At 52.3% G+C, this 15,218-nt stretch overlaps 1 protein-coding gene across 3 annotated transcripts in view; it reads right to left on the reverse strand.

Annotated features, from left to right (window-relative positions):
- The window catches only part of TRIM62 (tripartite motif containing 62), a 31,351-nt gene extending 22,718 nt beyond the window's left edge, over positions 1-8,633 (reverse strand). Inside the window, exons 1-2 of one of the 3 annotated variants that reach the window (XM_040468441.1) lie at positions 8,528-8,633; positions 7,564-7,997 (exon numbers count right to left, since the gene is read on the reverse strand). In XM_040468441.1, coding sequence (XP_040324375.1) covers positions 7,564-7,971 — 408 coding nt within the window. In that variant the 5' untranslated portion in view covers positions 7,972-7,997; positions 8,528-8,633. Of the gene's footprint in view, positions 1-2,814; positions 2,884-7,563 lie in introns of those variants that run through there. The other 2 variants (XM_040468435.1, XM_040468451.1) reach the window with 2 other exon arrangements.
- Between the last annotated feature and the right edge of the window lie 6,585 nt (positions 8,634-15,218).

Raw genomic sequence — 15,218 nt, forward strand, 5'->3', positions numbered from 1 at the left:
AAATAGGGAGTCAGAACTGGCAGAGGGGCCAGGAGAGGGTTTATTTCTGATGGAAAGCCCAGGGAAGATGGACGGATGGGCAGGGTTCCTTCAGATCTCCTGGGTGGGGCCTAAGCATCCCAGGTGGAGAGACTAGTCGTGTAGGGGCACCCCTGGTGGTGTGCAGGAAGTCGGGGGGGGGGGGCAGTTGGGGATGATGGAAGCTAGGTGTGGACAGGTGGGTGGAGTCACGAGCTGGAAAGGCCAGCGGGGCTCGCTGGGGCCCGAGTAGGAGGTGGAGGAGCCCTTGAGGGTCAGCTTGGGGGAGGTGGACTCTGAAGGCCCCATCAGAGCAGGGGGGAGTCAGGAGGGACAAACGTCAGAGGGCAGAGCCACATCTCTGTACCCCTTCCACTGGACAGGGAGCAGAGTCAGGGCTGGTGGACAATTATGCAAATGTCAGCTGAGAGGCTCTGGGCTCCCATAGGTTTGGAGAGGCCAGGACTGGGGCAGCAACTGTGGGGAGGATAGAGAGCCAGGGCTCATATGCTCCCAAGGCCAGACCTCCCCTCCCGTGGGGTCACCCCAGCCTTGAAAACAAAGCTGCTGCCGGAAGCCGTCTCCTGTCGGCTTCAGGGACCTTTCTCACCCCTGTCACCCAGCCGACCTGCCCAGTGGAGACAACATGAGCTCTGGCATCAGAAAAACCTGAAGTTTGAATCCCGGCTGTGTGACCTTAGGCAGATCACCTCTTCCGCTCTCAGGGCCCACTTCTCAGAGCCTAATATGTCAAATGGGGATCAGAGCCACTGGGCCAGGGTGGTGTCAGCACAAGCAGGTGCCCAGGTCCCTCCCCTCCTCTGAGCTCTGGTATTGCTGCCTCTCCTGCTGTGACCCAAGGACGCCAGAAATCTTAACATGGCAAACTGAACTTGCCTCTCCTTTTTCCTCTCCCCCATCCCTCCCCTATGCCTAGAACCCCTGGTGCTCTTGTTCTCCTGACAGCTCTGAACTCTTGTATGTCCTCTCTCTTTGAGCTCCGGCCCTCCCGGTCCAACCAACCAACCCAACCGACCGCAGTCTCTCTCAAGGCCTTCTGGCCTGCTCCTCCTGCCCCCAGGCTCTCCTAGTCCTCCAACTGCACACTGCCCATAATGCAGACCTGACCAGGCCCCAGGGGCCAGCTCAAACCTGTTCCTGGCTCCCTAGCATCTCGAGAACAAGTCCAAGCTCCTTGGAGTGGGGGATGGTGGCCCGCTCCTTTCTGAGCCGGGCAAACCTCACTTTCCCATTCTGGCCTCGCCCCAGACACCCTTCCCTCCAACCACAGCTAACCACCTGCTCGCCTCCGTGCCTGTCCCTGGTCTGAAAGCCTGAGTCCGAGTTCCAGTTGCAGCCACACTTATTGGTTATGTGGCAGTAGACCCAGTTTCTGAGCCTTGGTTTCCTCACTTGTATAACAGGGCACTCACAGGGTTGCTCTGATTAAGTGACCGTGCCAGCCAAAGCACTGAACCTGCCCCTGGCACTCTGCATCCAGGCGATGGTGGCCGTGGGTGTGTTTATTCCTTCTGTCTGTAATGTCTTCTCTGATCTCAGGACTCCGCTCAACTGTCAGCTTCACAGAGGCCTGGACAACTCTCCGTGACAGCCAGAGGAGCCTGGGACGTGATCTCGAAGCTTATAGACCTGTCTCCCAGAACCACAGAGGGGACAGCTCTCTCCTGGGCCCGGCATGGGGCCTGGCCCTCAGTTGCCCCCAGCAGGAGGGATGACGGGAGGAATTATTGAATGCATCCCTGAATTCAAGATGGAACCCCTCTCCAAACCCTCCACACCCATCCCAAGTGTCCAAGCGGAGCTCAAAGTCCAGAGGGTAAATGATGCCGTGTAAATACTGGACTGAGTCTGGGCAGCAGTCAGCGTCCCCTTCTGTAAGGCAGGGAGAGGATGGAGCTGGGTGGTTTCTGAGGCCCTTCCCCACTCGGGTGCTCCCTGAGGCAGTTAGGATGTCGGTGAGGAGGGTGAGCTCTGAGCCAGACAGACCGGAGCCTGAGTCCCGGCTCGTGGCTCCCACTTGCATCCGTCTTGCGTCCTCCCACACCCACTCCATCTTGGGCAAGACACTGCCTCTCTCAGCTTCCATGTCTTCATCTGTGAAACGGTGCTTGGCCCCAGTCCCACACAAGGAGTAGGGAAAGGAAAAAGGAGTTGATGTCCATAATAGCACCTGGCACACAACAAGTGCCTGACGAACTTTGGCTAGTGGTTTTTTAGAGTTGTTCTTATTTCCATTGTTGTCACTCCCTACCAGATCCTTTGCTTTCTGTAAAATAAATGTCCTGCCCTTCCCCCGCCCGGCCCCCCCCCCAATTCAAGTTTCCACACTGTGGCCTGTGCCTAGCCAAGGTGTCCTGGATGAACAAGGCATTCCTGGAGGCCCACAGACACCTGTGAGGAGGGAAGCAGAGATGCCAACAGCAAGCCTTGGGTTTGACTCGCGGCCAGCCTCGCCCCCGTGGAGGCTGCTGTCTGTACATAAATCCTGTCCTCTCCTGGGAAAAGTAATGGCAGAGGCTGCTTCCCCAGGACACAAACACCCTGTCCGTGGCACAAAATAAAGTGACTTCGCATCTGTTACCTGCTTGGGTAGACAGCAACTCTCTCCCTCTTTGCACGTCAAGTGGACGGTCTGGGTCTTACTCTCCCACATTGGAAAAGGATGAGAGAAGGCAGTACTTCCGTTCAGCTGGAAGAAGCTGGAGCCAGGATTCGAACCCAGTCCCCTGACCCTGCTCTTTGTCCCCCTGTGGCTGCATCTCTGGGTCACCACGCCCAGCTTATCAGGGCTCCCATCCAAGGCTGATCCAGCACCGTCTCCTTTGGCATGACAGAGGCCTTGGGAAAGGCTCCAGTGGTCACATGAGGCCTGGAGGGGGTGGCTGGGACTGAATGCGATCCCTTCTCTGGAGGCATGGGAGCCGAGGTCTCAGGCCAGAGAGCCAGATGCACGTCTGACCAAGATGACATCCAGCCACCTGCCCTCGGTGCATCAGCTGGCACAGTGTCCTTAGCCTGACCCTGTGTTGACTACTTGAAATACAAAGACAACCAGCGTCCGCGGGGGGGGGGGGCGGGGGGGGGGGGGGACAACTACCTGGCCCTCAGAGGCAGCTTGGAAGCCATGAGTGGCCCAGTCAGACTGGCTTCTAATCCTGCCTCTGCCATTTCCCAGCTGGGTGACTGAACGAGGCCCTGAATTCCTCTGAACCTGTTTCTTTATCTGTAAAAGCAGCAAATTACAGCACCCACTTGACGGGGTGTTTTGAAGATTAAATGAGGTAATATAACAAAAGTGCTTAGTACAGTCCCAGGCAGTGGGCTAGGGCCCAATGAGTATTGGCTGAGAAGCCCCAGACCCTTCTGAGATGGGGATCCCTCCCTCCCTTTTGCTCTGCGGTCCAGTGCTTAGCAGTGAAAAGAAAAAAAGGGGGGGACGCATGTACACATGTATACACACACTCACGTGCTATTCACACAATAAAAATTCTGAAGAATTACAAAGCAGTCCTAATCATGCTTTTCCATAGGGTGAGACTATGGGGGGACTTTAACTTTTACATTATATAACTCTGTTTATTGTGTTAATTTTACAATCAGATACAATAAAGATATCTAAAAATGGTTGTGTACTACTCTGTGCCAGGCACAGTATCAGGCACTTTTGATCCCTCACCCTTAGAACACCCTTCCCAGGAAGGCCATATTATCCCCATGTTATAGATGAGCAGGTAGAGGCTTAGAGAAGTGAAGTGACCTGACCAAGGACACAGAGCTCATCAACGATGATGCCAGGATCTGACCCCAGTATTGGAATCAAGTTCAAAGCAATTCTGCTTGGCAGGTCAGGGAAAGCTTCACAGAGGACGTGATCTCTGAGCTGAGCCTCGAAAGCCGATTAGGGCTTCTCTAGGTCAGGGTTCTCAACCAGGGATGATTTTGACCCCAGGGGACATTTGATAAAGTCTGGAGACATTTTTGGTTGTCACAGCATGGTAGGGGGGGGAGAGGATGGGGGGGGGAGTGCTACTGGCATCCAGTGGTTAGAGGCCAGGGATACTCCTACACATCCTGCAGTGCACAAGATTGCCTTGCACACAAAGACTTATCTGGCCCCAAATGTCAATAGTGCAGAGTATGACCTAACGTGCTAGAGCTGTCATTTATTGAGTGCTTACTATGTGCTGAATGCAGTACTAAGTTCTTGCAAATGTCATCTTATTTAATCCATCCCCACTGCTGTCAATGAGGGATGGTAAATAACTTTTCTGAGTTTCCACTGCCAGAAAATGGTAGCACCAGGATTGAAGCTGCCCAAGTACAAAGCCAGAGTTCTTAACCTTTCTGCTCTGCTACCTCCAGGATTTATAATAAATGTAAAAGCTCCAGGCCAACCGCTAGGTGGGATGTGAGGAGAGTCCAGCTGAGCCCAGGCACAGCCTCCTCTGGCCTCTGGCCTTGGGCAAAGTCCCCTCCCTCCTCCTCGGCCAGCCGTTTCTCCATCTGCCAAGTGAGGGCTGCACCAAAAGATCTCCAAGGCCCTGGCAGCTCTGAGTCAGTTAGTTTCCAGGAGAGGGGCCCAAGCCCTGGTTCTAGGAACCGTGGGACAGAACCACCTCATCATTCCCAGCAGACAAATAACGAATGAGCCCCACTTCCCCACAAGGAGAGAGAGGCAGGTGGGGTGGGGAGTGGCTCAAACCTCCCCCAGGAGCTTACCTCTCCAGTGGGCAGGGATGTTTCTCTGCCACCTTCTTGCCAAGCCCAAAGGAGGCACCAAAGCAAGGCCTCCTTCTCTCGCAAGGAAGGCAGGTCTGGACATTTGCCCAGCTGGGTACATGAGTTCTCTCAGGTAGAAGGAGAAGGGATGGGAATGCATGCTGACCCAGCCCCTGCCCTGTGCCAAGCATTGCAAACAGCAGGCCCACCTCAGGTCAGCCTCCTAAAATCCTGGTAGGAAAGAATCACTGTGACCCCATTGTACCGGCCAGAGCATCAAGGCTTACATGAAGGGACTTGTCGAGTCACACACTGGCAATGCTGAAGGAAGGTTTGGAACCCAAGACTATCTGACCGCAGGACAGTACATACTAGAAGGTAGGTGAGTGGCCCTCCTGTTCTTTTCACCCAGGAGTAAAAGTGTTTCACTAACGTTTGCAGAAAAGATATATTTAATTTCTCCTGCATTCCCCAGGACATGGAATGGACTGCAAAAAACCAAAACACAATAGTTCTGACTTCTTGGTTTGCAAACAGAGGAACCCAGGCTCAGAAGGCAGAGGGCTCTCCAGTGAGAAAGTCAGAGAGAGGAGAGGCTGAGTGATGGAGGAGGAATCTGGCCTGGGGCAGGCTGAGCTTTCTAGTCTGGCTCTCATTGCCTGGTAGTGTAGCTTTGGGGAAGTTACATTAACCTCTCCGGACCTCAGTCTCCATATCTATTATAAGGATGAGGTTGGACAGATAGTTTCAAACAGACTCCCTTCAAACCCCACAACCTGCACCAAGCTATGTCAAAGGTTCTCTCCTCCGTTTATGGGACCTCGCAGATGGAGAGGTGGGGCTACAAGGGCCTGGCACAAAAGACTCTGGAGGTGGAGGGCCCATGCCAGCCTGTGCAAGCTCCCAGAGCCCCCAACTCTTGCTCTCCATCCTCACAGAGCCAGACTGGGAGGGAGTCAGTAATGGTTTGGGGATGAAAGGAACAGGGTGGGGAGGGTGGTAAACATGGGACCATTTCTCCTAGGCCAAGGGTCATCCATGGGTATCTACTAAGTGCAGGTTGACTTACAGAGACTTATGTACAAGCATAGGGGGAGGGGGCTTCCTACAACATAGGGGAAAGTAGTTATTTAATTCCTGCTTAAGCATCTCAAGGGTCAGGGAGCTCAGTCTCCGCCAAGTTAGCCCACTGCATATTCAAAAAATGTTTGAGTGAAAAATCTTCTGCTTCTAAAGGCTCCACAGTCTGGGCCAGCTCAGGCCAGAATTAGTCATTTATTATTCAAACTTTACTGATATGTATTGATGTGCCAGGCTTTGGGGCCATAGATATGATGAATAAGAGACTTCCCCTGCTCTTTGGGAACTGTGTGCTAGACTGGTCAAGGCCAAAGAAACGGGACTGCAGGATTGAAACAGTTTAGGTTGAGAAGATTCTAGGCTTCCAGGCTGAAATAAGCTTGGGTGCCATTTTATTAAACACAGTAAAATGGGTATGTTTGCTACAAGATTTCTCCAAAACCTTTAATATGCAAAGTGTACATGAAGAATCCTCCAAGGGAGGTAGAGATAACATACTATATTTTCCCAGTATAGCTGATCTTGGAACACTACTTTTTAAAACATCATACTTATTAACAGAAGATATTTACAGACATGTAGCTCTAATGCAATTTTTTTTTCCCTCTTTTGGCTGGGGGAGCTTGGGAAGGCTTACACAGAAAGGACATTTGAGCAGGGCTTTGAGAGTTGAATAGGAGTTGGTCTGTTTCGATGGGAAGGTTTGAGAGAGATCAGTTATAGTCTTAGGCTGACTGAACTCAGGTTACCCCTGCATATACTGTTTCATTTAGTCTTCAAAGGTCTTGATGAGGCCAAGGAGGTCATCAAAAGCTCTTGGAGACTCCTAGAGGTCCATCCCCCTCCCTTTTCTTGAATCACCTCACCTTAGGGTCTTATTTTCCAAATCTTGAGTCTTAAGTCCTGTTCCCACTGTCAACCTGGCCCCTGGTTTAAACCCAAAATAGTTCTTACAGTATCTGGACTTGATCCCATCTTTAACCCCTCAGACACCTTGGCCTAGCCAAACTCATCCTCTTGGAACCCAAACTCATCCTCTCGGTACCCAAACTCATCCTCTCAGAAGTTTGGGGATGACCATAACTTAGGCTCTCTCTCAGATTTAACTCTGACTTGCCCAGCACAATTTAGTCCTGGTACTGTCCCCTAAGGTCTTGGTGCACACCTGATTGAGTCTTGCCCCATTGTGCCCCAAGTCGGTCCCTCAGCTACTCCAAATAGTCCTGACCCATTCCCGGATGGCAGTCCCGCCCCCTGTCTAGCCCATTCCCATCTGTTTGTCCCGAAGCATTCATTTGTGGTCCCTGCTTCCAGGTCCAGGCCGCATGGGCCCTGACAGTGGCCCTGCTCTTGCCCAGCTCTGATCCTTCCCCGTCCCCAACCTTGCCCTGAGCCCGTACCTGGGCCAGCTCTGATCTCATTTGTCCCAGCCGTAACACCCTGTGGGTGACCTCTCCCCAACCACGGACCCACCCCCACTTAGAGTCTGTCTCAGATCCCTCCGGGTGCACAGGGCCCTAGGCCCCGCCTCCAACAGTCCGCCCTCTCGCCGCGGCCCCGCCCCGTTCCCGTCCCGTCCTAATTCTGATAGGGCCCTGACCCTGCCGGCGGCCCCGCCCCGTGACAATTCCGACTTGGCCCAGCCCTAACCCCGCCCCCGGCCCGGCCCTGGCCCCGTCCCCGCCCCCGCCCCCGCCCCCGCCCCCGGCCGACCGGGCTGCTCACCTGCAACTCCTCGAAGGCATCATCGATGCCGGTGACCTGGTGCTGCTCGTGCAGCGCGGGCTCGTCGCAGAAGAAGCAGAGCAGCGCGCGGTCCGTGAGGCAGAAGAGCTTGACCTTGTCGTGCGCCTGGCAGGGTCGCGCGGCGCGGCGCGCGTTGAGGATGGCGTCCAGCGGGAAGGCGCTGTAGCGCTCCACGATGTTGGCCAGCTTGAGGCTGGGCGCGAGCGCGGGCTCGGCGAACGTGCGCCGGCACTCGGGGCAGTCGCGGGCGCCCTGCGCCTCCTGCCTCACCCAGTGCTCGGTGATGCAGCGGCGGCAGAAGTAGTGCTCGCAGCCCAGGCTCACCGGGTCCTGGTAGATGCTCAGACAGATGGAGCAGAGCAGCTCGTCCTTGAGGCTGCACGCCATGGCGCTGGGGGCGGCGGAGAGGGGCCCTGAGATGCAGGGGGGCTGCTGAGAGAGCGCGGCGCTGTCAGGGGCAGCACCGAGAGATGGGTGGGGGGAGCAGGTGGCGAGAGGCAGGAGTAACAGCCACAAGAGAAGGAAGGGGGCCTGTCCGGGAGGGAGGGGGGCACGCGAAGAAGAGGTGCAGGGTAGACACTAGCCGGCGTGCGAGTCCAGAAAGGTGGTCTCGAGGTAGTGGGTGACTCGGAGCGATGGGTGCTGGAGGGTGGGGGTCGTAGGTGTATGAGGGAAGGGGCTCTGGCAAGGAGGTTCTAGAGGAAAGGACAGTCTGAAAGGGTGGGCGCTGGGAGAAGAGGATCCAGGAGGGGGCGGAGGCCTTAGGGGGGCTGAAATCCCGGGATGGGTGCAGTGGGGGGAGGGGGAGAAGCTGGGATGGGGAATTCTGGGGAAGGGGGAAGCCAGCTGCGCCGCGGTTGTGCGTGGCAGAGGAGAAGAGGGGTGCGAGCACGCTCAGCTGCCCGATCCCGGCCCCAAGACCCTGCCCGGCGTTGCCCCTTACCCTGCCGGCTCAGCGGCCACTGCTCCGGTCCGAGCGCAGCCTCTCAACCCGGAACCAGCCGTGCGCGAGCTGCCGGCGGCAGTGACTCCCTCCCCGCCCCCGCGGGCCGGGCCCGGGCGACTCCGCCCCTGCGGCGGGCGGGGGAGAGGAGAGGCGGGGCCAGGCCTCCAGCCTGCGGACCCCCTCCCCGCCCCCACTGTTCCCCTACTCCCCCGGGGACCGAAACCCAGCTGTTCCTTCAGGATCCGCTCACGGAACAAGAGGCACGTCTCGCTTAGGGTCCCTGCGGCGGGTGAGGACAGCTAATTTAAGAGGATAACGAGTAAACAAGGAGCATCTTTCTGGATCATCGACTTGAAGATTTGGGAAAAATAACATGTTTTATTAAAACAAACAAGGATATGTTTATCATGTAATCTCTATAGAACACAACTTTTGCATAAAACGTAAAGATACACTCGAGAGAAATGCCCTGCTTGCTTAGAGCAAGTTCAACATTTCCTCTTCACTTTCTTAAGGAGTGCTTGGAGGAGCTGGCTACTGTCTGACCCAATGAGTTGCCTCCATTCAGCAAACATTTCCGGAGTGCTATATTTGTGTGTGTGTGTGTGTGTGTGTGTGTGCGCGCGCGCGCGCGCGCCGCGGGTGGGGGAGAGGGTGGAGCTGGAGAGAAGGAGAGAGTAACAGGAGACCTTATCTTGTATGCCAGATGGAGAGGGGATAAGGGATTTCTAGATAGAGGAGACAGGCTATGCAAAAGCACAGAGGCGTGAAAAGAGAGGCACTTTGAGGCAAGTGCATGTAGTTCTGCAGTGTGGCGGTTGGGGAGGGGAAGGCAACGAGTGGAGGGTGTTGAGGGTCATGGTAAAGGGCTTCCTGAAGGCATTGAACTTTCAAGTAGGGGCATGACTTGGTCTGATGTAGGTGTCAAGGAGTCAAGGAGATGCCCGCAGCAAGGTGAAGAAGGCTGGGACACTTTCGGATCTGTCTGCACATGCGCAGTGCTTGGTACACGGTAAAGGTGTGTAGCTGAATGACAGCAGTAAGATTGTCGACTGCAGGAAGAGAGACTGGCCCCAGTTAGGTCACTGTTGTCATAGTGCCTGCAGGAGACCTGAACTGGGGCCATGACATTGGGGAAGGAGAGAAGACTATAGGGTATTGAGAGTATAGACACTATGGAATTTAGTAATGGAGCATGGCTCCCCACTTTCTGCCTTCTCCAGAAAAGGCTTCACTGGAGTTAAACTTCGTTGAGGTACAATTTAAGAAACAGTTTGAATTTACTTCTCTGCTGTTTACATTACGTTCCCTCCCTCACACGACCACCTACCCGGTCCGGTGTCTCCATCATTGCCAGAAACAAGTTGTTACCTTAATGCGAAGACTTTTTCTTGCAGTCGGAGTCTGATTTTGCTCATGTGGGTCTCTTCCCCAAGTGACCAAGGGAAGGATGACCCCAGCCCAGTCTGGCAGTTAAGTCCCTTTTGGTCCAACTCCATTGTGGTGTTGTATTCCTCTTGCCAGTGATACTTTGGGCTGGAACATGTAGATCTGGCCTGAAAAACCAGAGGGCAAGCCTATGGTGGGGAAGTGACTTCTGCTGAGGGTCTCTTCCCTTTCAAAAGCACTCTGCCCCCTTTGCTGATTGTGGATGTGTTTGGTGGTGATGCTCGGAGTTGCCACAGTTTACTTGCTCCCACTCTGAGGATGCAGCCAACGCATGACTGAGGTGGGGGGAGTCCAAGGGAAGAAGGGCTGGTGCTCTGAAGTAGAGCCTAGACCTTTGGATATATGAGGTGGCCCACCTTATTGCTTAAGCAAGTTTAATAATTGTGTGCTGTCACTTGGCAAACAAAAGAATCCCAAATAATATACTGATATGCACCCCCAATATTTTTTTGCAAGGAGGGTGGGGTATAGATTATTGAAGCATTTGAAGCGAAATGAAAAAAAGCCTTGATGACAGGTGGATGGGCTTCAGTTATTCCACATGTAATCTATCCCCCTCTTCTATAGCAATATAGTAGCTGGCCACATAGCTGGTCTGCTGGAGACCGCACTTCCTAGTTGCTATCGCTGCCGAGCGTGGCTTTGTGACTAAGTCCTTTCCAATAGAACATAAATAGAAACAGTGCTTAAGGCACTGGGGCTTTTGCTCTGCCATGCTCCATTTCCTCTTCCCTCGAGGTGGAACACAGATGTGCCAGGGACCCAGCTTCCATAATGCTTCAAAGGGGTTGACAAAGCAAAAATAAGGAAGGAGGCTGGGTTCTGAATGACGACACGGAGTGGAACCACTCACCAACATGGACTAGAGAAAGACAAATAAACGTCCACTTTGGATAAGCCGTTGTATTTCGGGTCTATTTCTTGCAGCAGCTTGGCCTAGTCCAAGCAGTTATAGTTACATGCTATCCCGTAGCTGTTTTCAGAAGCTCTGATACTATGTTAGCTACTGCCTGAATCTTTTCAAGTAGCTAAGTTCCTCTTGCTCTGTAGCTGCAACCCCTTCCCAAGTGTGGGGAATATGGTCTTCTCTGGAAATAATTGCAGGAAAAAAAGTTGTTTTGAAAACTATCCAAGAGATCTTGTTGAGTGGAAAACACACACACACACACACACACACACACACACACACACACACTCAGACACAGACACACAGTCACACGCATGCACACAGGCATTATCTGCCTAGGAGAAATCTGTAAAACTCTGCAGGAGTTCCAGCGGTGTTTATCTATGGGCCAGGATAATGGAGGGGACTTGAACTTTTACATAGTATGCGTAGCTCTATTTACTATTTAATTTTGTGATCAGAAAAAATAAGTACACAGTCAGATGTCAATGTCATTCTTCATGATTTCCTTATTTGCAAATGTACCTGCTTGTAAATTGATCTGTAACCCCAAATCAATACTTGAGGAACTTCTGCAGTCATTTAAGGATCTACGCACGCGCAGAGTACTGACCCTTTCGGCTTGTCTGACACTCGTGTTCTCAGCTGAGGTCCAACAAGGTGACCAGGGGATATTCTGCCTTCTTGTTTCAGCCCTCCTACCGTAAACAAGTGTCTTTGTCATGGTGTATTCAGTGCCATGTTTTCATCATTTTTGTGCGCTTTGTTGGTGATGTTGCTGTTTAAACTGACCCCTGAGGGTCGCACTGAAATGCTGGCCGGTTCCTAAACCCAGGAGAGCCGTGTTGAGCCTTAGGGAGAAAACACGCGCATGTGGTAGATGAGCTTCCTTCCGGCCTCAGTTACAGTGCTGTTGGCCACGAGTTCAGTATTAATGAATCAACAGTGCATATTAGATATGGTGTCTTTAAACAGAAACATACATAAAACAAGGTTATGCATTGATTGGCTGATGAAAATGTGGCCGGAGGCTCGCAGGAACCTAACACTGTATTTCCTCAAGGGGCAATGATTCAGTCAGTATTCCCTATTTCAATCTTTATGGCAACTTTAGAGAACCCAGCCACCATGAATAACGAGTGGACTGTATTTAAAATTGTTGTGTTTAGGGGCGCCTGGGTGGCTCAGTCGGTTAAGCGTCTGACTTCCGCTCAGGTCATGATCTTCCGGTTCGTTAGTTCGAGCCCTGCGTCGGGCTCTGTGCTGACAGCTCAGAGCCTGGAGCCTGCTTCAGATTCGATGTCTCCCTCTCTCTCTCTCTGCCCCTCCTCCGCTTGTACTCCATCTCTCTCAAAAATAAATAAACATTAAAAAACATTTTTTTAATTGTTGTGTTTAACGGCATCCACCAGGATAAGGACCAACAGCCATGTCCCTTTCCATGCAGACACCTACCTCCGGTTCAGGTTTACTCAGAGCAGGAGGGGCAAGATAATGAGCATTAACTGAGCCTCTCCTGTGTGCCAGGCGCTGTGCCTGGTGTTTCATGGCGTGGTTTCATTTAATCCTCACCACTGCCATCCAGACTGGCTGTTTTTCTCCCCCTTTGCAGATAAGGACACTGTGGCTCAGAGGGGTGAGTTACTTGCCCAGAGCCAGGCCAAGTAGGAGGCACAGGCTTCTCCACCCAGAGCCGCTGGAGAAGATTTCATGGTGTGCAGCCTGGAACTGGGCCAGATCTGGGCCCTCAGCTCCATCCAGTGGAGCCCCTCCCCATTCCAAACCCTTGCCTGTCTCCTCAAGCCCTGCAGATTCGCCCCTGCTCCCTTCTCTGTGGGGGACCTTGCCTTCCACTCCAAGAAGAAAATAGAGCCCCTCTCTGGGGACTTCTCAACTTCCAGTCTCCTTCAGCCTGTCAACTCAGCTATAGAAATACCTCAAGTCCTCTGTGAAATGAGGCAGAGTGTAAAATAAACAAATGGATGAAGTCAATGCATTTATAACTTTATTCGTCCTCACTTCCTTCCCCCTCGCCTGAGGGTGAAGTGTGCCTTCTGTTCAAAATGAATTCCTCCACCTGGGTCCAGGTCCAATCCCCTCAGACCTCCTCTGGGACGCAACTCCTTCAATTATCCCCCTCTCCACTGTCTTTGTGTCTCCACTGCCAGCATTGGCCTCTTTCCCTCAGCCAGTGAGCACACTCAGGTTACTCTTCAAACAGCACCGTCCACGGTCCCCACACCTATATAGCTCCCACCTCATTTCCCAGCCTTAAAAAATTTTTTAAAACATTTTTAAAATGTTTATTTATTTTTGAGAGAGAGAGAGAGAGAGAGAGCGCGCGCGCGCGCGCACACATGCAAGTGGGGGAGGGGCAGAGAGAGAGGGAGACACAGAATCCGAAGCAGGTTCCAGGCTCCAAGCTGTCAGCACGGAGCCCAATGCAGGGCTCGGACCCAAGAACCTCAAGATCATGACCTGAGCCCAAGTCCGCTTAACCAGTTGAGCCACCCAGGTGCCCATCCCCTGCCCCCCACACCCTCCCCTGCCGTTCATCAGCCATGACAGCTTGGCTCTGCTCCCTGCCACTCACTGAGGTCGGTAATAATCTCCTAATTGCCAATTAAAGAGAGCTGCTAATACACAGTTGCTACTGCAGAAGAACAAAACACAGAGAAAAATTAAAAGGAAAGTTGAAATATTCATGATTACACCACCTAGAAAGAGCTATTATCAATACTTGTTTATATCCTTATAGACCTTTTCACCTGTTTTACGTGTGTGTGCGCACACACACAGGGAGGAGGAGGTGGCAGGAGAGAGAGAGAGAGAGAGAGGGGGAAAGGGAGAGAGATTTTTTAAAAAAAATTCAAATGAGTTCACTCTCTAAATCATTGCTTTTCAAAGCCTGGTCCTTGAACCAAATGCATCTTAGCATTGGTTATTCCAAGAGCTGACCTTGAGATAAGGAGTGGAGTGAAAATAGTTTATTTGGGAAGTGTAAGCAACACTGAGAAAGTGATCCAGGGAAGGGGAGGGCGCGCTGTAATGCAGCACTGTTAAGTCAGCTAGCACAGCAGGTAACTGCAGATTTTAGTTTTAGAAAAACCATTATTGTATCCTCTGGTAGAAGCATTCTCCCCCTGCCCTTTGAGAACTAAGATCTCTAGGCTTAAGGGTTTGGGGTAGAAAGCAAAAATTTATCAAGCAGGACAGTGAGAACAAAGGTGAAAGAGGCCACTTCCTTTGTTTCCAGACCTGTATATTCTACTGATCAGGGAAATAGCATTTATATAATGGCTATTGGCTCAAAGTATAGAAATATGTCTTCAGGCAACACGTCAACCCTGTCTGTAAGTTGATGCCTTGGTTATACCTTCAAGTGATTATTCCAACATCTTCTTAGTATGGTTGGCTCTGGTTGATATGGTGTATAGCAGGACCAGTGGATAATACGGTCATGTGACCACGTCCTCCATGGTCACAGGCGGGGGGGGGGGGGGGCGGGGGATGTCGTGATGATAAATTAGATACTCTGGGAGCCTCAGAGAGTAATGCTAGCCAAGACACTGTGGACTGAGAAGACAAACCTGTACAAATCTCATGAAGTTATGGAAGAATCATGGCCCCTCCGTGACGGTTGGGCTCATTGTAATTCACCTGACACCACGTGGCTGGGTGCTCTCCTCAAGGGGTGATAGCATATCAAGAGCATGGCATCAGTCTTTGCTCTAACAGGCTGGACATTTAGTAGCAGTAACACCTAGATCACTTTTGGTGAGAGGGAGCCCGTGCCGTTGGGCCACGTATGGCTTCCATCAAGTTGAGACACTCTTTGAAGTTCTGCCTCCTAGGAGAATGTCCCCTTTCCACTCTCCTGCAGGACACCCCTGAGTGGGGCTGCAGATCAGCAAAAGTTGTGTTTTGTTCTGTGTCTTTTACTAGCCTATGGGGCTAACCTGTCCATAAACAGGCCCAAGCGTTCTCCTCCTCTGCAGCTGGTCATAAGGAATCCCCCATGAGTTATAGCTGTGAGCTGAGGGAGAGACTTCAGTGAAAATAGGGTCACCACGTGGGGTCTGGCCTGCTCATGTAATTCCTCTGTGACCTCTGGGCCTGCTCAGGCCTGGTCTTGAACGTCTCATTTCCATCCCACGATGCCTTGCTGTTGCAATTGTCCGCCTTTATGACTTGGTGAATCTGACAGTACTTAACTTACCCTGGGAAACTCTGGCCACATGGGCAGTTGGTCTCCCATGGTCAATTGCTCAGTCTCTATCAGAATCTCGTAGCACACCAGGAGTTGGTTTTCAAATACTGAATGGTTTCCTG

Source organism: Herpailurus yagouaroundi, unplaced genomic scaffold, assembly GCF_014898765.1.
Source record: "Herpailurus yagouaroundi ecotype Mexico unplaced genomic scaffold, PumYag 77, whole genome shotgun sequence".
NCBI lineage: Eukaryota > Metazoa > Chordata > Mammalia > Carnivora > Felidae > Herpailurus > Herpailurus yagouaroundi.